Source organism: Sinohyriopsis cumingii, chromosome 13 (assembly GCF_028554795.1).
Source record: "Sinohyriopsis cumingii isolate HCF-2022 chromosome 13, ASM2855479v2, whole genome shotgun sequence".
Taxonomy (NCBI): Eukaryota; Metazoa; Mollusca; class Bivalvia; order Unionida; family Unionidae; genus Sinohyriopsis; species Sinohyriopsis cumingii.
In genome coordinates, this window is record NC_142973.1 from 76600830 (window position 1) to 76622412 (window position 21583).

The 21583-nt window shown below is 35.9% G+C and overlaps 1 protein-coding gene across 1 annotated transcript in view; it reads left to right on the forward strand.

The window, feature by feature from the left end:
• Nucleotides 1–21583, forward strand: part of LOC149785850 (C-Maf-inducing protein-like) — a 225754-nt gene that overhangs the window by 187066 nt on the left and 17105 nt on the right. The window contains exons 16-18 of the mRNA XM_089979809.1: nt 1977–2171; nt 7645–7750; nt 8839–8909. Coding sequence (XP_089835935.1) covers nt 1977–2171; nt 7645–7750; nt 8839–8909 — 372 coding nt within the window. The remainder of the gene's footprint in view (nt 1–1976; nt 2172–7644; nt 7751–8838; nt 8910–21583) is intronic.

Genomic DNA, 21583 nt, shown 5'->3' on the forward strand with positions numbered 1-21583 from the left:
AATGATTTGCCCTGTATGTACAGTATTCTACAGCTGTATAATGATTTGCCAAATATGTAGAACATTCTAAAACTGTACAATGATTTGCCCTGTATGTACATTCTAAAACTGTACAGTGTATTTTGATTTGCCCCATATCTAGAACTGTACATTGTATAATGATTTGCCCTGTATGTACATCATTTGAAAAATGTACAGTATAATGATTTTCCCTGTATGTACAATATTTTACAACTGTTTTAAGATGTGCCCTGTATATACAATATTCCACAACTGTATAATGATTTGCCCTATATGTACAACATTCTAAAACTGTATAGTGTATAATGATTTGCCCTGTATGTACAACATTCTAAAACTGTTTCAAGATTTGCCCTGTATATACAATATTCTACAACTGTACAGTGTATAATGATTTGCCCTGTATGTACAACATTTGGTAAATGTACAGTATAATGATTTGCCCTGTGTGTACAATATTCTACAACTGTTTCAAGATTTGCTCTGTATATAAAACATTCTAAAACATTCTAAGTGTATAATGATTTGCCCTGTATGTACAACATTCTAAAACTGTACAACTTATAATGATTTGCCCTGTATGTACAACACTCTAAAACTGTACAGTGTATAATGATTTGCCATGTATGTACATTCTAAAACTGATCTACATGCTGATGATACTACTTTGCATAGGTCTGATTCTAATGTAACTTTGAATGTTTAAAACACTGATAAAAGTGTTTGTAAGATTACAAAAAAAGTAAGATTCCATGTTGATGTTACAGACAATGACCCAGTCTTCAGGTATTAGGTACAGTATCCAGTGCTCCCAGATTTAAAAACTGATACATACTCAGTTAATCAACATGAAGGTATTGGAAATTATGGTATGATATTTGACAATTAATCCATGCCACCAACACACTGTTCTTTCTGACTGCAAATTCAACACTCCGTTCATTGAGGTGTATACCTGGCTACAATATTGTCATTTATATTCTTGTATAATTCTGTTTAGAGAGCGGGACATTACTTTTTTGAGCTCACCACTCCCTTTTGTCTCAAGGAGTATAATACCACTCCCTTTTGTCTCAAGGAGCCAGTTACCTTTCACTTTTGTTTCAAGGAGTCAGATACCACTCTGTTTTGTCTCAAGGAGTATAATACCACTCCCTTTTGTCTCAAGGAGCCAGTTACCTTTCACTTTTGTCTCAAGGAGTCAGATACCACTCCGTTTTGTCTCAAGGAGTATAATACGACTCCCTTTTGTCTCAAGGAGCCAGTTACCTTTCACTTTTGTCTCAAGGAGTCAGATACCACTCTTTTTTTGTCTCAAGGAGTCTAATACCACTACCTTTTGTCTCAACGAGAAAGTTACCTTTCCTTGTTGTCTAAGTCGGTTACCACTCCCTTTTCTCCCAAGGAGTTGGCTACCAATTACCTTTTGTCTCTCAGAGTCAGATACCATTCCCTTTTGTCTCCTGGAGTAAGAAACAACTCTCTTGTGTCTCAGGTAGTCAGATACCACTTCATTGTCTCTCAAGGTGTCACCACTCACTTTTCTGTCAAGGAGTCTGACATCATTTATGGAGAGCCAGGAATAGTACCCTCCAAAACATACAGGGGACAACAAGCTGTATACAGAGCTTTCTATTGATGGTACCTTTTCAGGGGTCAGTTGTCAGTGTTCTACATTATCAATTGTGTCTTCATTACAATGCACCTTAACCTTTTTGTTGTATTGTCATCATCACTTTGCTCTTTCCTGTATAGACAACAACATCATTTTCTGGAATTTTCTCGATTCATTGTAAATGTATCGCTTGAGTCATATTCCATGTGTGAAATTTACAACACAAACACAACAAGAATTTATAGCCATAAAATTGCTGTAACTCGTTACACAGAATTAAAGTGATTTTCAGAATAGTTTAGTCACAGTAACCAAACTGGATTGTAATTTCTTTTTCCAGCAGCAGAAAGGGGGTCCGAAGAAATTGACTCTGCCTTCCAAGTCCACTGATGCGGACTTGTCCAAGATGTTGAGTTCTGGGTCCTTTGGGAACCTGGAGTGTTTAAGCCTTGCTTTCACTCAAGTCACAAGTGCCTGTGCAAATGATCTGATAAAACTGCCATCGCTTCGCTACCTAAATTTATGGTCCACACAGGTAATATCTCTTTAATATGTCTTTTCATGGCTTTCATATTGATGCAGAAGATTTGCATGTTTACAGTTATTTTCTGTCTACTGTACATAAAACTGAGCACCATTTCTCAATATATGGTATACAGTAAAATCTGCTGTTGTGGGCACCTGCATATAAAGGTCCTATGTTTGTAGTGGTTGAGTTTAATGGGTCCCATTTGTACATCAATCAAGACATTTATCTGTACATAATGGCTACATGTTTTTAATGACCATCACTGCTTTTAGCTAATCCATTGAATGAAAGTTTGAATTCTGCTTATTGCAGTATATTAATATCAGGAAATAGTGCTGTAAATGATTTATAATTCAGTGATGCAAATTGTTGTGGTTAAATGGGACATAGCTTCACTTTGTCAAAACTGTAGGGCTATGATTGATCGAGAAATTAAGAAATTGATTATGAGTTTAAAACTTATGGATTATAATTAGTGGTTGAGTGTTTCACAAAAGCATATTGAATAATGGAAGAAAAAAACAGAACATGCACAGAATATAAAATAATTATTTGGATTACATGCTGACATGTTAATTATAGAAATTAAAGATTAACAAAATATTATATACAAACTATGTGTCAGATATAAATTTGAACAATGTTAAATTTAATCTGATTAACCCTCTACCTCATAGAGCGTAGTTACCAAGTGCAGCATGCTATAAATAGAACACCTGTTACCTATTCGACTAAATACGCATAGGCCTGCCTGTTAACTGTTAAGCAATGTAGTGTATGTTACATTTAACAGCAGTTTTAACCATTTTACTCTTTTGGTACACATCTATTATGTGTGGAAAAATTTAAGAGTAAAGTCCGATTGTTATAGCTGTGTAATTATTTTTCACGGAAGAATTTTTTATGTACTTTAAAATCTTGAGAGAACTCATTCACCATCAAGTCAGTGAGACCAACCGTAGCTGCCATTTCTCATACTCGAAATTTACAAGCTTTTTTGTCCGCGTCTACATCACTAAGTCATCTGAATTTGATAATTTATAAAAACTAATTGCTGCCTACATCAATATCAGAGCCTTTACCTAAGTTATTGAATCTTTCATAGTTGTGATTCTAATTGTGAAAACTTCGTAAGTACTGAATGAAATCCGCGACCTCCATTTTGGAGAGTGGAGATTATGAACCAGTTACTTTAAATAGCAGATATCGACCAGAGCATAAACAGGAACCACATGATCTGACGTAATTGTCATTCACAGAAATGAATGTAGTATCTAATAGAGGTTTTCCCCAAAGGTGGCACTACAAAAAACCCGCTTAAAATGGCTGATGTTTACAGCAGATGTCAAAAGGTGCTTCCATGTGAATGGAGTAGAGACATCAAAAGGCACCTCCATGCGAATAGAGTAGAGGTGTCCAAAGGTGCTTGCATGAGGTAAAGGGTTAATATTAGACTTAAAGCTCTAAATGATAATTCCTTGATTTTTTAGAAATTATTTTTAGCTCTATAGACCATGGACCAGATTAGCTTACAGGATGGTCTTCTGTTTGTCATCTGTCTGTTGGCATTAGTTATTGCTACTCCCAAACTACTTGGATGATTGCCATGAGACTTTATATGCACATTTATCCAAGATCTAGTTGGTCCTAAATGAAAATGATGCTGCTGCTTGGTAGCCAGGATGGCTGCCACAAAGTTTTAAATGAAAATGATACTGCTTGGTAGCCAGTATGGCTGCCACAAAGTTCCAAATGAAAATGTATACAAGGCGAGTTTCAGTGACTCATAGAGAGAGAGAGATATAACATTTCCCAATCAAAATTTAAAACTGTAGTGGAATTTTATCATGAAGCATGGAGACTCCACTGCCATACAGGGCCTTCCAGACAAATAATAATGATTGTTAATACATGTAATTTGTTTTGTTTGTCTTTTTTATTTTTTATTTTGTTATTTTACACAGTACAGAAATTTAAAATTATCAAGTTCCCTAAATTTTACCTTAACAATGCTACACACAGTGAACTTGAACTGAGCTCTGTTAGTTCTAAAACAATATGTGACTATTTAGCATAGAGCCTGTAAGTAAGAACTAGAAAGTCTGAATAATACTTACTCTCATTCATGCTCACAACAGCACCATCCGACAAAAGTCAGGTACACAGCTTACATACATGACTCATAGCATTACATAACAAAGGAAGTAAGGAAATTCTCATATTGGAAATGAAATATTCAGAAGTGCATCCTGTAAGCAAATTAATGAATATAACACCATTAATCTGGACACCTTGAGTTGCAGCCTATCCTCTTAACACAAAAGGCCTTTAGCTACATGCAAAACTACCAATAAGAACTGCCATTGTAGTAAATCGAACAGAAAAACCTGATTCAAATCAGTATGGCATATTCATGTTACTGATTTTGTGTGCATGTGTGTGTGTGTGTGTGTGTGTGTGTGTAATGGAAAAAATGTTTGTGTCCTATTGTCATAATTAAAATGATAATCAACCTACATGATTATCATTATCAAGAAAGCAAAGTAAGCTACAGAAAACATATTTTATGAAAATTAAAACTAAAACATAAAAATTAAAATGGCACAATGGTTATATAAATTAAATAACATCAACAATGTTTTTTTAAAATAGATTTTTTTAAAAATCTTAATTATATAGGATTTAAAAAGTAAAAGGAAAAATATCAATCTCAGGTAACTAATAAGTATCAGTCTCTGGGTACTGACAATATAAGGAAAGTAACTTGGGATTACTTTCCATCATACATGAGTAAGGATTATTTCCTTTAGCTAAAATATGGTTAGTGTTGAAAAAGAATTTTGATAGAAAGAACAATGTTTTTAATTCCATTCCAGCAAATAAGTACATAAGGAAAAGAACATCAATATTGAACAGTAATATTTTAAAACAAACATTTCCATGCACAACGTAACTTAAATGTTACGAGTAAGATTACAGTAAGGAAGTATCAACCACACTGAGTTAATCTAACCGTTATTAAACACATTGTACATTTTGTTTAGAGCCCTTCCAGTTATGTAGGAGAGATGATACAATGTTATCTTGGAGAAAGACATCTACAAATGTCAGGTTGTGTGACTTGCTTATGGTCCCACGAGTTGTAAATTGAGACTATAACACTATGCAATCAAAAATAAAAGACCTGAAAGTTAACACATAAAAATGTAATTTTACTTAATTAATAAATGCTATACTAATATCTTTAAAAAAAATCTGTATACAAAATCATAATTTCATCTCAACAACACCAAATTAAATGTGTACATAGTTGTATCTATGCATGCCCTTGACAAAACTAGTTATAATACAAACAATATAGCAGTACAGTACATGCATACAAATTGGTTTGGCATTACATGTTTACATTTAAAATAATGCAGATATGACCAGCACTGCATAGGTCCAAAAAGTATTAGAACTAACTAGTGTAATAGTTCATAACACCAACAATGGTATAATGCCAATTGCAACATGATCTTTCATTCTCAGTACAATTTTGGACCATAGGAGGCAGTCTACTGTCTATTTGCTTATGTGCCTTCGCATTCAAATGAGAACCTGGCACCCATAATGTATTTTTGGCTGATTGACTGACAGTGTGAGCAAGATACTGTATTTCATTCATTGTAGAGTACTGAGCTAAAACACGCTTAATCTTATATAAAAAAAAAAAAAAAGATTCTGATGAGACTGACAGTTGTTCAAGATAATTTTGACCTATATGATATGAGTCACAAAATCTACACAATTTCTTTCTAACACATTTTGGTAAATAATATTACTAGGAATCATTTGATTGTCTTTGGACGATTCGATGTCATTAGAAACAGACTAGTCAGGAACAGTTTGGACGTTTCAGTGTCATTAGAAAGAGACTGGTCAGGAACAGTTTGGACGATTCAATGTCATTAGAAAGGGACTGGTCAGGAACAGTTTGGACGATTCGATATCATTAGAAACAGACTAGTCAGGAACAGTTTGAGTATCTGTTGATGTTTGGGAGCCTTACTACTAACTGTAGAGTAGTTTGATGGTGTTGGTTGATGAATATGTGCTGGTTTTAGTTGACCAACTTGAACAGGAGGTGGAAATAACTAATGGCTTGTTAGATCCATTAAAACACAAGAATGTGAGCTTGGAACACCGTGATCCATCAAAACACAAGTATGTGAGCTTGGAACACCATGATCCATCAAAACACGAGTATGTGAGCTTGGAACACCGTGATCCATCAAAACACAAGTATGTGAGCTTGGAACACCATGATCCATCAAAACACGAGTATGTGAGCTTGGAACACCATGATCCATTAAAACACGAGTATGTGAGCTTGGAACACCGTGATCCATCAAAACACAAGTATGTGAGCTTGGAACACCATGATCCATCAAAACACGAGTATGTGAGCTTGGAACACCATGATCCATTAAAACACAAGTATGTGAGCTTGGAACACTATGCACAATAAACGAACCTTTGTATTGGTGCGTCAACTTTTCAGCTTAACTAGGTCTTCCGTCTGTGATGTAAACAGTCATCTATAGACAATGTAAGACAAGGAGCCTTTACATTTGCTTGTTTGACCATGTCCGCCTGAGACTTCTCTAGATGTAGTTTCACATCATCTCTTTTGGTTGTAAGAAGAGCCTGCTTTTGTAGTAGGTACGCATGGTAGTCTTTTGGAATAGACTTCAATCCGGTATATGTGGTGACAGAGGAAACTGGTCTCTGTGCATAAAGTATTTCAAACAGCAAGTATCTCATATTAGCAATAACTGCATTGTTCATAGAAAACACTACTGAAGGGGTCATAGTGTCCCAATTGGTACAGTGTGTATTTGCATACAGTGTTAATCTTGTAGCAGAAGTTCAATGATTACACCCGCATGCACCAAGACAATGATGAACAAAACTAAGTGTAAATTGTTGAGGAATATCCATCATTTTGCACAAGTCAGCAGTCACTTTGGCATTGAACTCTGTTCCTTGATGGCTTATCAATGTGTCACATGTACTATTCAGTGTAAATAGTATCAAGATGATTCAACGGACTGTTGTTTATTGATTTGGTGAAGCCATACTGTATTGACATTGGCTTCGTTTTATTTTTTCAAGCCACAGCAGACCTCTGTTTCAGCAAGACTTAAGAATTACAAGTTTTGCCCTTAAGGGGAACATAAAGAAGTTAGTTGAGAAAATCATCCCCAAAATGTGTAGCATGTAATAGTGCAGGGGTCGTTCAACTCTTTGGAGGCATAGCCTTCAAGCAAACCTTCATACCTATGTAATTTACTTACACATTGAAAAGTTATAAAAGAATTGTTAAATGGTTTGCTCTTCACATAACTACAGTATGGTTAGAATCGAATTGTCATTTTAATCAATTAGCTTCAGAAATAGAAATTAGGGTTATATCATGTGTGCTTTTTTGTTTCAGTTTGGTGACAATGGATTACAGCAAATCTCTGAACATCTGCACAAGCTACAAGTCCTCAATTTGTGTGAAACTCCAGTGACAGACAAGGGACTTTGGTCACTAGCCTGTATGTATTCAGTTTGATGACGATGGTGGTGGTGATGCTTTATTATAAATATATATATTGGTTTAGATATATTGCAAAGGGGAGCCATGGTAGCTCAGTTGAGCTAGAGTGTCTGACACATAGTCCTAAATATGTGGGTTCATTACCTGCCTAGGCCAGCCATGGCTGCCTGCCTAAGTGTGTCTGTGTGAAAGGCACTTAGTTCCATGTCCTTGGCTTGACTCTCTAGCACATGGTGTTTGTTACCTGATGCTCAGTACATACAGTGACTGATATTTCCTAGTGCCTTAAACCCACATGTATTACTTACAACAACTGGTGTTTCTTGGTCCTGTGAATCCACATGTACTACATATAAGGACTGATGTTTTTTGGTCCCATGAATTCACTTCTACTACATATAATGACGGGTTTTCATCAAAAGATTTGTATTTATGTCCATTTTGATTCTAAGTGAAAATGGTACAAATCTGACATCCAATCTGGCCACCACTGCGGCTTATATGCAGATCTTGTAATCGATGAAATATATCGTATTCAGCAGCTGAGCAGTTAAAATGAAGAAATGGTCTTTTCTTGAATTCCTAGAAATTCTTTTCAGTCATTAGAGTCACAGTCCTTTGATGGAATCTTTGTTTATATACTTGTGCAGAATTTTAACATCTTGTAGTACTACAGTGTTTACGTTTATTTGGAGGGTGTATTTTATATTTGCAGTTCTTAATGTTTGCATTTTTAGAATTTAACATTTACTGGCACAATGTAGCCAATATTATGCTGACATGCTGTTGAATCCTTTACATACTGTACTCAAATCTACTTTGTTTTACTCTAACCTGTATGTAAAGACCACCTGTCTATAAACACCACTTTTGTGCAGTCACTTGAGTAGTTTGTATGCACAGGTTTGTAAGTTTATTTGGGTGGTCTATCAATATGGAATCATTAAAAGGAATTTTAGAATGATTATAAGCTAATTCTGTCTTCATCAACATATGTGTACTTACTAATGGTTTAAGTTTTGTAAATTATTTTGGTTTCTTTCTATTTGTTTGAGGTTGAAGTAATTTTGCTTTCTTTAATTTCAGCCTTGAAAAACTTGAGGAAGTTGAATCTAAATAGTACCAGTTTATCAGCTCTTACATTTGAAGCCCTGAAGGTAAGTGGTACCAATATCATGGCACTCACCTTTTACAGCCATCCCTTCTATGTGAGCTCTTACATTTGAAGCCCTGAAGGTAACTAGTACCAGTATCATGGCACTCGTCTTATACGGCCATCCCTTCTATATCAGCTCTTACATTTGAAGCCCTGAAGGTAAGTGGTATCAATATCATGACACTTGTCTTGTACGGCCATGCCATCTGTATCATTAGAATGGCCATATAAGAGGGTTGGTCTTTCAAGAGGCAGATCTCATATATGTGAGTAGTAATTTACATATGAAATAATAAACTTGCAACTAATCCATTTAATATATGCTGGTCATGTTGTAGTGGTGGCCAGGGGATTTTGACTGGAAAAAGTGAGTGATGATTGTCAGAAGGGCTGTTTGAGTGGGGGATCACTGGTGGAATAATGCATCTTAATTTAGAATGTAGGTATAGCGTCGCACGGCACATATCGTAACTCGGCTATAAAGTGCTGAGTAGGTTTAGGGTTCCCCAAAAGGGCACACAAAACAAAGCCCCAAAAGGGTAAAATTCTTAGTATATGAATTCCAATTTTTTTACTATAAACTGCAATTTTTAAAAAACTTGAGACCCTCTCAGCTTGAACATTATCATGATATACATCCTGGGGCAAACATGAGATTCAGGAGAGTGCATTGGATATACTTTATGTCTCCAAACCCTTCGTCAAGAGAATTGAGCTTTGTCAGTCAGAAATAAGTTTCATTTAATATCAGTAATACCATAGCTACTGCTTTGCTACCCATTTCCAGGATGCTAAGACCCCAGTCGAAAGCTAAAATTCTCTCAGCCATTTTGTAATTGGAGAGGCTGAAAAGAATAAAACAGAATCCCAGTCTGTTTCCTTAGTCATATCCAACATACAGAATATCTTACTTTTTCCTTGGACTCTTGTTCTTCAGGGTTCCCACGCTACTGGGAAATTGGGAAAAAGTTGGAAGAAATGATAATTTTTTTCCCGACTGAAAAGTCTGAATTTTGCAATATTGATAAAAGTTGGGGGAAAAACCCGGGAATTTTCTGCCACCACTTGACACCCGAAACAATCACGTAATTGAGTTGTAACTAAACTGATCGTGAGTTAAATTGATCGAGTTCTAACCAGAATATTTGGAGGGTGCAGTATGGATCATTTGGTTGTTTGCAATAAACATATATGCTGAGTCAATCCAAATGCCCAGTGAATTAGATTCGTTTGGTAGACTTTTATTTTCAAAGTCAGCTCAGTATCTGTATCTTTTCTTACATGGAAGGTACGAAAACCACTCTAGCATCACAAGAGGCCAACATTGTGGTGGCAAAGCGTAGCCGCTTACCAGATGACCTAGCAAACTTTAAATGTTAGATCAAGTGATACATGCATGAAATCAATATGAAAATTATTTTCTCAGAAATTGTGAGTATTAAAATTGTTGTCTTTAATTGGCTGAAAGACAAGATAATACTACGTCGTAGATGAATTATGACCTGGTACTTGCGATTTGCATTGCTAGTCGCATGAGTACACAAATCTAACAACCCACATTTTCAAATGTTATAGAGAAAAAAAAAAAAAAATATTAAATCAAAGTTGTATATTGGTTGTAATAAGAATACAAAAGCAGAAGAATACAAAATTCTCCATACACCACTCCCTCGATAACTCGCACCCTGATAACTCGCGAACCCGCTTATAACACAGAGTCAGGCATGGATCCCATTTTTTTAACCAGAAAATACCCCAAAAACTTGATCCCTAATTGTTGAACTTGAAGAAAATCGTGATCAAAATTGGTAACGGAAACTGATATATCACTCATTTTATCGTCAGAAATGGTAAATAGGACCTGGAAATTTTAATCATTAATATGAAATGTCAAATTTAAAAATAGGTCATACAGATTTTTACATTTTTTTCTCCAAACAACATTCCTAGTTCACCACAATTAACGATATCTAAGGAAATTGCTATCAATGAAAATGTCACTTACGCCAAGTGGAGGCTGTACTTTAATAATTAAATATAAATTAATTTTCTATCAATTGAAATTTGTGTTCTATTTCTATTTTTTTTAGTTCCTTGCAAGTGTAATCGTCATAAATGCAATGTGTCCTCTTGTAATTAAGTGTAAAATGTGTCAATCTACCTAACAGCTATGTCTACAAGTGTTTCTCTGAGAACCTAATTAAGTGCCAACCATATTTTGATAACTGACTTAAGGAAGTATTTGTTGTATTGTTGTACTGAATCAAAAGCTGGCCTCCTTTGTAGTATCACATTAATTAGGTCTTTTGAATCAAATAAGGTGATGGCATAAAAGAAAAGTTAAAAGGCATGAAAATTGTACAAACTTAAAATCTAGTGGCCCGTCGTATGTCAGCTGAGCTCACTTCATTTGATCAATCGAATGCTTATAAATGTTATTATGTATGTAACATAAACTACCTTAAATTAACCGACTCTTTCATAAATGTGATCAAAGATAGCAAGGCAACCAAGCGAAATGAATACTTTGTAAAATAAAGAGCTTGATTTCACAGATACAGACCATTGTGGGCAAGCGAGTTCCAGAGAATTCTTGAACTGGCACTTAGAGATATCCTCAAGGATGACAAGAAGTTTCATTATTACTTCCAATGAAATCATGACATCAGTACTGTACCGTAGTTTCGTCTTGTCTGTCAGCAGATTAATGACTTAACGATTACAATATTTGCCATTTTTGAGAAAATAAATCATTTTCCTATTGATTTCATGCAGGCATGAGTCGATATAACATAAGTTTAAATTTTCTAGGCCTGTTGGTAAGTGACTACAGTAGTCCCTCTCTTATAAGGCCACCCCTACTGCAGCAGGGAAGTGGCCTTATAAGAGGGTGGCCTTTCTAGAGGGGGATGACAAATGTGAATAGTAAATACATATGAAGACAGTCACAAGTACATTTAATTTTAAAACATTTAATATTTTCATTAAAATGTCACATGCATGTTGTGAAATAAATGAAAAACAAACTGTTTCATCATTTTCAAAAGAATATTATGAATAACCATTCATATAGTTTTAAAACTGTCTTTATAATTATGTTACAGATCACATCATCTGTCACTTTGTTGGTAACAGTCTAAAAAACAAACCAGTCTTGTCACAGTTAAAAATATCCTTGCTGTCATATCCCCTGCATATATCATTTAGTCTTTTGTTCCAATCTTCGACAACTTCATTATTAACATCAGCTGTTATAATATAATATTCATTATGTTGTTCCCACTTAGCAACATAATGCAGCAAAATAAAGTGAGAATTTGTATTCTGTACATTGAAAAGATTTTACATGCCAATTGATAGGAGTATAATCAAACTTGTTTCATGTGATACATTTTGTGGTTTTGTACATGATTATCTTTTCTGTCTTCGATGTTTTTGGAGAGTCTTGAAAGAGAAACGTATTTAGGTTCAGAAAGTGCATGTTTTATAATCTAAAATGTTCTTTAATTTCATTCAGTACTGATCATATGTGAGCCTTGAAAAAAGTAATTTCATCCTGGAAAAACCCTGGAAATGACCTGGAAATTTATCTTTAAAAAAGCATGGGAACCATGGTTCTTGTGCACCTGTTTCAGGAAACTTGTTGAAATTACCTTTTATTGCTGTCTCTAGGTTTCCTTGTTTTTTGCAAGATATATCCTTATCAACGTTGTCTTAGTCATATCTTTCCAGCCCTTGTTTTATTAGTATTTATGTTTCCTTCATGTCAGTTTTGGAGAGTTTTTGCTCCGTATTGAAGTGGAGCCTCAGCTAATTGTTACCCTTTTTAGGAACAGTGTTATGGTAAGTATCTCCTACCCTTTTTTAGTTCCTGGTCATATTCATCCAATGGTCTAGTTGGTTATTAAGGAAAATGGTGCTGCTTGGATAATAATAATAATAATAATAGTAATAATAATAATAATAATAATTGAATAATAATAAAATAATAACTAATTAAATATTAATTGAATAATAATATTATAATATAATAATAATAATAATAATAATAATAATAATAATGACTTTGTTTAAAGAGGGTAACACATTTAGCTAAGAACTAATCTACCTTGAGGCCCTCATACAAAGGAATTTATTTATTTAGCTGCATCTCTGAAGCCACTGGATATATTGGATTTGGAAGAAGAAAATAGAATGGGCATTTCTAATCTCAGCTGGAATACTATTCCAGAGCGAAGTTCCAGAGTATTCAAAACTTTAAAAAAAAAAAAAGTCCTTATTTGGTTTGGGAATTTTATACATTTTGGTAGACATGAAACACAGTTGGGGAGTATTGCCAGGTAGCCTATACTGGAATAGTGATTGTAAATATTCAGGAGCACTATTATTGGATATCCTGTACATTAATTTGGCTTTTCTCAAAAGGATTCGGTCTTTCATAGGTAATATTTTAAACTTATCAGCTAAATTTTCCTTGCTTTCTTTCTGGATTGATATTAGCCCAAATGCTCTTTTTTGAAGATATGCCAGCTTTCCTTTGTTTTTATCGTTTGAATTACCCCATACTTTATTACAGTATTCTAAATAGGGTTGTATGTAACTATTATAAAATAGTCTTCTGTGCCTTTCAGGGAGAAAATGTCTTATCCTACTGAAAAGCCATAAACTTGAATTGACTTTTGTACTGATATATTTGATATGTTCAGTCCATGATAGGTTATTATCTACCAAAACACCATCTGAGAAAGCTTGCCAGTAGCTTCTTGTGGGTCGGTGGTTCTTTCCAGGGGTTTTCTGGGTTCTTCCTCCACGATTAATACTGGCCGCCATGTATAGCCTATCTTGTGCTGAAAAATGGCGTTAAATCCTACAACAACAACAGCAACAACCAAAACACCAAGTAGTCTATCATGACAGACTATTTGCAAATTTGTATCCTTCCATGTCAGATATAGTTCATCACTATCAAGATTTGTCCTTTTTTGCTGTGTTGAGATAATTAATATTTTAGTTTTACCAGTATTTACCACCATGCCATTGTATGTGCACCAGTTGCCCAGTTTGTTTAGGGCATTCTGTAAAGAAATTTTGAGTTCATGCTTTGTGTTTTGGATGTGTGACAATGTTGTGTCATCTGCATAGAGATCTGTAGATGATGTTGAGTCCCTTAGTAAAAGTGGTAAGTCATTAATAAATAAAATAAATAGTAATGGACCTAGAATTGAGCCTTGTGATACTCCATATCTAATTGTTCTAGGTTCAGACAGAACATTATTCATATAAACATGTTGTGTTCTCTCACTTAAGTAAGAAGTAAACCATCTAACTGTGCTTTCATCACATTGGTAAATTTTCAGTTTCTTCAAAAGGATTTCATGATCCACCATGTCAAAAGCTTTCGTGAAATCTTCAAATACAGGTCATATTATTCTGCCTTGGTCAAGTGCTTGAAGCCATTTATCAGTTAGGGAGATCAAGGCAGTCTCACATGAATGTTCCTGTCTAAAGCCTGATTGATTAGGGTATAACAGCAAGTGCTTGGTTAAATATGACATGAATGAGTCATGGACATGTTTTGCAATCAATTTTGAGAAGTTTGGTAGTATTGAGATTGGCTGGTAGTTATCAGCATCATCTTTAGAACCAGATTTATGGATAGGAGTTACTTTTGCAGTTTTCCATATTTTGGGTACAATGATGTTGCAATACTTAAATTAATTATGAATGTTATGCTATCTAAAATAGCAGAGGCAGAAGATTTAATGAGTTGTGGACCAATCTGATCAAGTCCTGTAGCTTTCTTGGTATCAAGTTCACTGAGACATATTTTCACAAAGTTGTTTGTTACTGGTGAGATAGAGAAACATATCTCCTTAGAGATTTTGCTGCTGCAGAACTTTTTCAGTTCATTAAAGTAGTTTTCTGTCACTGGTTCTTTTAACTTTGTGGTAATGTTTTTGAAAAAATCATTGAAAACATTTGCAATGTCAATGTCATCAGCAGTGACTATGGTGTAATTTACCAAAGTGAGTGAATTTTATTTGTCTGGATCATATTGCTAATGAACCTATGTGAAGACTTCCACCTACAGTACATTCTACAATACTCATATTTCTTTCTTCAGAACCAGCATGTCAACCTAAGCCTCTACCACAGAGACAGAATTCATTTAAGTAGAAAAGGAACCTCTCAACCTCTCAAAGTAAATATGGATGCCACAGTGGCCATCTTGAAAATCTTGTTTTTACTCCTAAATGGATAGTCATATCAACATTGGGTTTTCACTATAAGATATGGGGGGCAAGTGGCCAAGTGGTCTAAAGTGCTCACCATTACGGATCACTGCCATCTCACCTCTGTATGGGTTAGAGTCTCGGATTCGGCCAATGTGGGTATGTGAGAAAGCTTGCCAGTAGTTTCTCGTGAGTTGGTGGTTTTATTCCAGGGTTTTCCCAGGTTCATCCTCCACCATTTATACTGGCTGCCATGTATAGCCTATCTTGTGTTGAAAAATGACGTTAAACCCTACAACAACTCAAAGATATGTGATCTTTAGTTGGTATTAAATGAAAATTGTGCCTATGTGACATCCAATATGGTCACCATGGCACCCATTACTATTTCTCTAGAATGGATTGCCATGTCAACATGGGGTTTCACAAAAGACTTCTTATGATGTCTAGTTGGTCTGGAACAAAAAAAGCATAATTGAAAATGGTGCCAATCTGATGTCCAAATTTGCCACCAGGCAGCCATCTTGAAAATTGTTATTGCATGGTCATATCAACATGAAGTTTTCACTAAAAGTTGGTTGTTGATTGTTATGGGTTTAACACCTTTTTTCAGCACATGATATAGGGTATTATGGTGGCCAGCACATTTGGAGGAAGAACCGCTTAGCAAGCTACTAGCTTTCTCACATATTCATATTAGCTGAGACAGACACAAACCCATGTGGACAGAGGCCAGTTATCAGTAAAGGCAAGCATCTTAGACCACTCAGCCACCTGTAGCCCCATCACTAAAAGATTTTCATGATGTCCAGTTGGTCTTGAATGAAAATGGTGCTGGTCTGTCATCTATTATGGCTGCTTAAGCAGCCATCTTGAAAATCTTTTTATTGCTACTTCTGAATGGAAAGTTATGTCCTAAAGATATCTCTAGCCATCTTAAATAGATGGCTGTATCAGCATGGGGTTTTCAGCAAAAGACTTCTTATGATACCTTGTTGGTCCTAAATAGTAATGGTGCTAGTCATGCATCTGTCTTTAAAAAAATCTTGTTTTCGTTACTGCCCCTGAACTGAAGATTGTTATGATATGAGGTTTTCACCAAAGGTTTTTAATGATGTCTGAAGTGAAAATGGTGCCATTCTGACATCAAGGAAGTGTACGACAGGAACTAATTTGAAAATCTTATTATTGCTCAAGATAATCAGAAATAGTTTCAACACTGATCACTGGGACACTAACCCCACTTTTACTGTGTTTTTGAAGTGTAACACTAAAACCACGTTTACTGTGTGCTGAGTGTACATGCATAAACTGTCGTATTCTCTGTTGTCTGTGTGAATATGCAGAGTGGGACATGCTTCAGAAGTCACTTCACTTACAATTAAAATCAAAAGAGTGCCCTTCCTTCTCCATCTCATTATGACCCTCCCCCTCTATTCCAGGGTGGGGTCTTTGTCAGATTCTGTTTTAGGAAAGTTAATACCTTTAGTAAGCAAGGGATCAAGAGCACTTTGTTTGGTTTGGAAATCACCTTACGGCTCGAGATCGTCGACACTCAAACAAATGCTGTCAACTCCTGTGAGCGTGAGATTCTTAACCCCTTGCAAGGGAGGCAAAGTGCCTGAAAAGAGCAAGTTTTACCTTCTGAAGGTCCTGGGTTCTTCCTCCACTAGTCATACTGGCTGCCATGTATATCCTGTCTTGTGTTGAATAAAGGCATGAAATCCAAAACAACAACAAAACAACCTTCCTGAAGTCAGGGGTTAGGGAAGAGAGCAGCACTTTCACTGTAACAGATTTGATGCGACTGTTTCTCTGAACAGATTCCATCAGATTGTCCTCATTGGTCTCTGGGCTCCTGGCAACAGTTGCCCAGACACAAAGTTTTGATTGACAGTCTACAGATAGGGATCGGGTCAAGGCCCCCCCCCCCATCCCCCCAGTGTCCCTGCTTAATTTGTGGGAATTGGCAGTTCAGCTTTGCTTGCCATCTAGGGAAGTAGACAGAATCAACATACCAACCCTTCCCAATGTTCCCATTTAATCCCAACTAGATTTCTGTCCCCCACTATTCTGTAGCAAATCTATGTTTCTTCCCATGACATGGCTGTCTCATCCATGTTTCAAGGTATGTGGGATGAGGTAGGCTGTAGGCCTTCACTGTTCCCTCCAACTTTATCCAATGAAAGGCAACAGCCCACCATTCTCCTCCTAGATCATCTCCAGTAGATTGAGGGGTTAGTCCCACTGACATCCATGAGTGGTTAAGGGATGTCAAAGAAACTATTGTAATTGTTCCAGAAAGAAGTAGTACCTTCTCACCATGAGATCATGGCCAAGATGGCAATGCCATTTCAGTTCTGGTTGACTCTAATGAATTTCCAGAAGCAGCAGTTTCCCTTCCATTAGAGTCCCCACATCTCACTATCCCGTGTAGCTGATGGAAGAGTAAAAAAATTGGACCATCTCCATCCCCAGAGCTGTGTTCAAAGCCTTTATTTATTTATTTATTTATCTATCATATGCAGTGCATGCCCAGCCATTTAACAGTGTCATCATCAGCAAGGTGCAGAGCCTGCGTCCACCAGGAAATATTGTCAGTGGACAGTTGTTCACAGAGCCCAGAGTGGTTTCAAGCGCTCACCATTTCGGATCACTTCCATCTCACCTCTGTCTGCATGGGTTAGAATCTCGGGCTCAGCTAACGTGGGTACGTGAGAAAGCCTGCCTCATTGGTTAGTGGTTCTTCCCAGGGTTTTCCAGGGTTTTTCCTCCAGCAGTTATACTGGCTGCCATGTACAGCCTATCTTGTGCTGCAAAATGGCTTTAAACCCTACAACAACAACAGTTGTTTACAATGTGTGACATGGTCTGTAGAGCACTACAGCTACAGGAAGAGTCATTGGCCTGGCCCATGGGACAAGGTTGACTGAACAATGACCCTGTCCTCTCCAGAAATGGCTCAGCGTGGTCCACAGACTACAGGTACATGGCGTGTGGGCTAACTCACTCACTCGCTTTTACTTGTATAATTTCAGACCCCTGTCAAGATGCCATGGAGAGATTTGACACTAGCTAACAGAGTTGCCTTACTCAACCAGATAAAAAGCCAGCTGCCTAATATCAGTCATTGTGGGGTGGAGGAGATAAAAGGATTGCCGAAATCTACAAACGCTCATGTGATACAGCAGGAAGATAAATTATGAGGAGTGGAATGGGCATTACATGAAGAACAGCAGGGAACATCCCAGAAATGGAAGTGTGAAGGCAAGCGTCCAGACATTGAGGAGGCCCTCAGTCAATGGTTCTCTTTTGTAACTGGATGAGGTGTGCATGTCATGGTCCAATGCTGAAAAGTAAGTCATAGGATTTAGCTAAAAAGCTGGACCACAAGAATTTTAAAGCAACAGAGGGTTAGATGTCTTGATAGAAATGTAGGCATGACATTAAATTCAAGAAAGCACACAGCGAGAAGGACAGTGCTGATGCTGTAAGTACTGAACAATAGAAGTCCACAGAATTGTCCAACTTGCTTCAGAAATTGTGTGCAGGTGACATCTACATTGCTGATAAAACAGGCCTGTTTTATCGTGCCACACCTAACAGTTCCTGAGCTACAAACACACAACAATGTTGGGTTCAGAGAAAGCAATGGATTACATAACTGTGTTATACTGTTCCAACATGTCAGGAACTGATCAAAAGAAGCTTTTGGTTATTGGGAAAAGTGCTAAGCCTCGATCCTTTAAGGAGCTTAGAATGGACAGTTTACCAGTTCTGTACCTTGCTAACAGAAATGCATGGATGACTTGTGAAATTTTTTAAGAACTGGCTAATGAGTTGGGACATGAAACTTTTGATTGTTTGAAAAACATCTGTTTGGAATTTCTGCCTCCCAACACCACATCCTTGAAGCAGCCATCGGACATGGGAATAAAAAACAATTTGTGAAGCAATTAAGAAAAAATCTACTGACATCATCTTCAACAGCCAAGGAAGGCAGTGCAAGGGTTAACCTTTTACAAGCAGTACCGTTTGTCGCTGATAGTTGGCAAGAAATATGCAACAAGACCATTCAGAATTGACAGATAGTGAAAATAGCACCATTTTGAAAGTGCAACACTTCAGAAACTATGAAGAGTTTGCATGCATTGACAATAGTCTTCAATGCTACAGTAAAAATGAAGATTGTGAGGATGAAGATGTTGAACAGATTAGCTGGATTATGATGCTACTTCATGCAGGAAGGCAATGAAGGCAGTCCTTTATCTGCACTAGATGCCTACGCTGATTTTGTTCACAGTTGCTGTCAATCAAGAGAATGCGGCAGGGTACACTCAATAAATTCCTCCAACACCATTAGCTGTTAGAAACTTCATGCATGCTTGATGCATAGATTAAATTGGAATTGTTTTAGAAATTTTTTCTCTGATCTGTATCATTTGTTTCAGAATTCATTTGCAGTATTTTTGTTGCTCAGTAAACAGTAGTTTGTCTTGTGTTGTGTTTTATACCTTTTTTAGTTTGTATTCTGTATGTGTACCTTTTAACTCCTTTGCATAATTGAGGCAGCCACTTAATTAGGTCAAAGTGTTCTTGTCCCGATGTGTCCCACTTAATCAGAATCCACTGTACTTTTGATGTCGATGGAGCTTTTTGTAGTCTAGAGAATCAGCATCAGTTGTAATACAAAACCAGTTACTTGCACTATAGTTAATTTATTATAAATTTGTTGTAAGTTGTATGCCATAAATTTGTTAGTTGTAGATATGAAATGTACCTTGACTTATTTGTTTATGCTTTCCTTTGCAAGTTCCAAGTATATTTCACAGATTAAAGAATGATGACATGGCAGCCAGATATTTGTGAAATTTAATTTTTTAAAAAGCTTCAAATAAGATATAATATTTAGTAATTAAAGAAAACATTATTAAAGATTATTGATAAGTTTGTGATAAATGGCAACATTTCTCTGAAATTGGATTTTACTCCATATATTGAATGCAAAACATAATTATTTTGGTTGTTGGAATAGTGTAGAAGTGTGATTCTTTGTTTAAGGCAAAATTTAGAAATGCAATTACGGTATAGGAAACTATGAACCATCTGCAAAATGAGCTAAATTAACTTCATCTCTTGGATGGAGTTTGTCGTAAAATGCAGCAGCAAGGGGGAGCATTTTATATTTTGCACACTCTGGAACACTGTATTGTGTTATAACTCGAGTGTCTTAAACTAAGTAACAGAAAAGAGTGAAAACCAACAAGTTTTGTAAAATTCAACAAATAATTTATTTCACAAAAATATAAAGTGAAAATTTAAAAAGAACTTACATTATTGTGAATTATACCCCCCCCAAAACTCTATCACAAGTCCAAATGTATAATGTTCTAATTAAATTTAAGTGGTATTCCAAATAAGTTCCAATATTGAATGTGTTACTGTTCCTATAGTCTTGAATGTGGTAATGTGCCAATGGCCTGGAGTGTGATGATGTACTAATTGCATCACAGTAATATTATCCAAAAATGCTCTTGTTTAAATTAACTGTAACTATAAATTAATGTCCCAGTCCAAGAATATTATTGAGCACTCTGTAATTCCAGTCAATATTAATTTGAATAATTCCATTCAAATGAAAACCTGAACGGAGCAATATGACTGATTATGCATCAAGATGTTAAAGCAAGAATGAGTAATTTCTCAAGTAAACAATATTATATAAAAAGCTAAAACACGCTAGCAGAACAAGGGGGAGGGTCAAAAGTTCATTTCTAGAACATTTTTATTTGTCAGCAAGATAAGAACTATTACTAATATTATTAATATTATAATAAAGAAATCAGTGAACATCAGTTACACCAGGTTTTTCCATGGGGGAATTCAAGTGTCCTAGACTGATTAAGATAAACATGTTTACCTCCATTGATAATGATGCTAATATTTAATCTATACTCAGAGAAATATTAGCTGTGTATTATGTATTATGTTGTTACAAAATCAATGTCCCTCGGGTACACAGTGATCTTGATTTTGAACTAAGGTAGGTTACAAATTACAGTTATATATAACATTAAGAGAAACCAACAAATAATACAAATTAAATGTGCATAACAATTGACATGAATCATTTTGTAGTTAAAACACCCATCTTCATAGTAGCACCACACACTCCCTCACAGCATTGCTGATGCAGAAATATAATTTTCTATGCTGAGAAATAGTCAATAAGGCTTTGGTGAATTTTGAACAACAGTACCCTCCAGTCTGAAGTGACTGCCAAGATGAATACAAATGACATCTGCATAACTATCAACCAACCAACCAAGCAACCCCCCCCCCAACACATACACAGAAAAGACTTCGTCTTATTAAGAAAATAAACCAATGTCCAATGGATTTTAAAGACAGAAACTTTATATTTTTTAATGTCTTTGTGGTT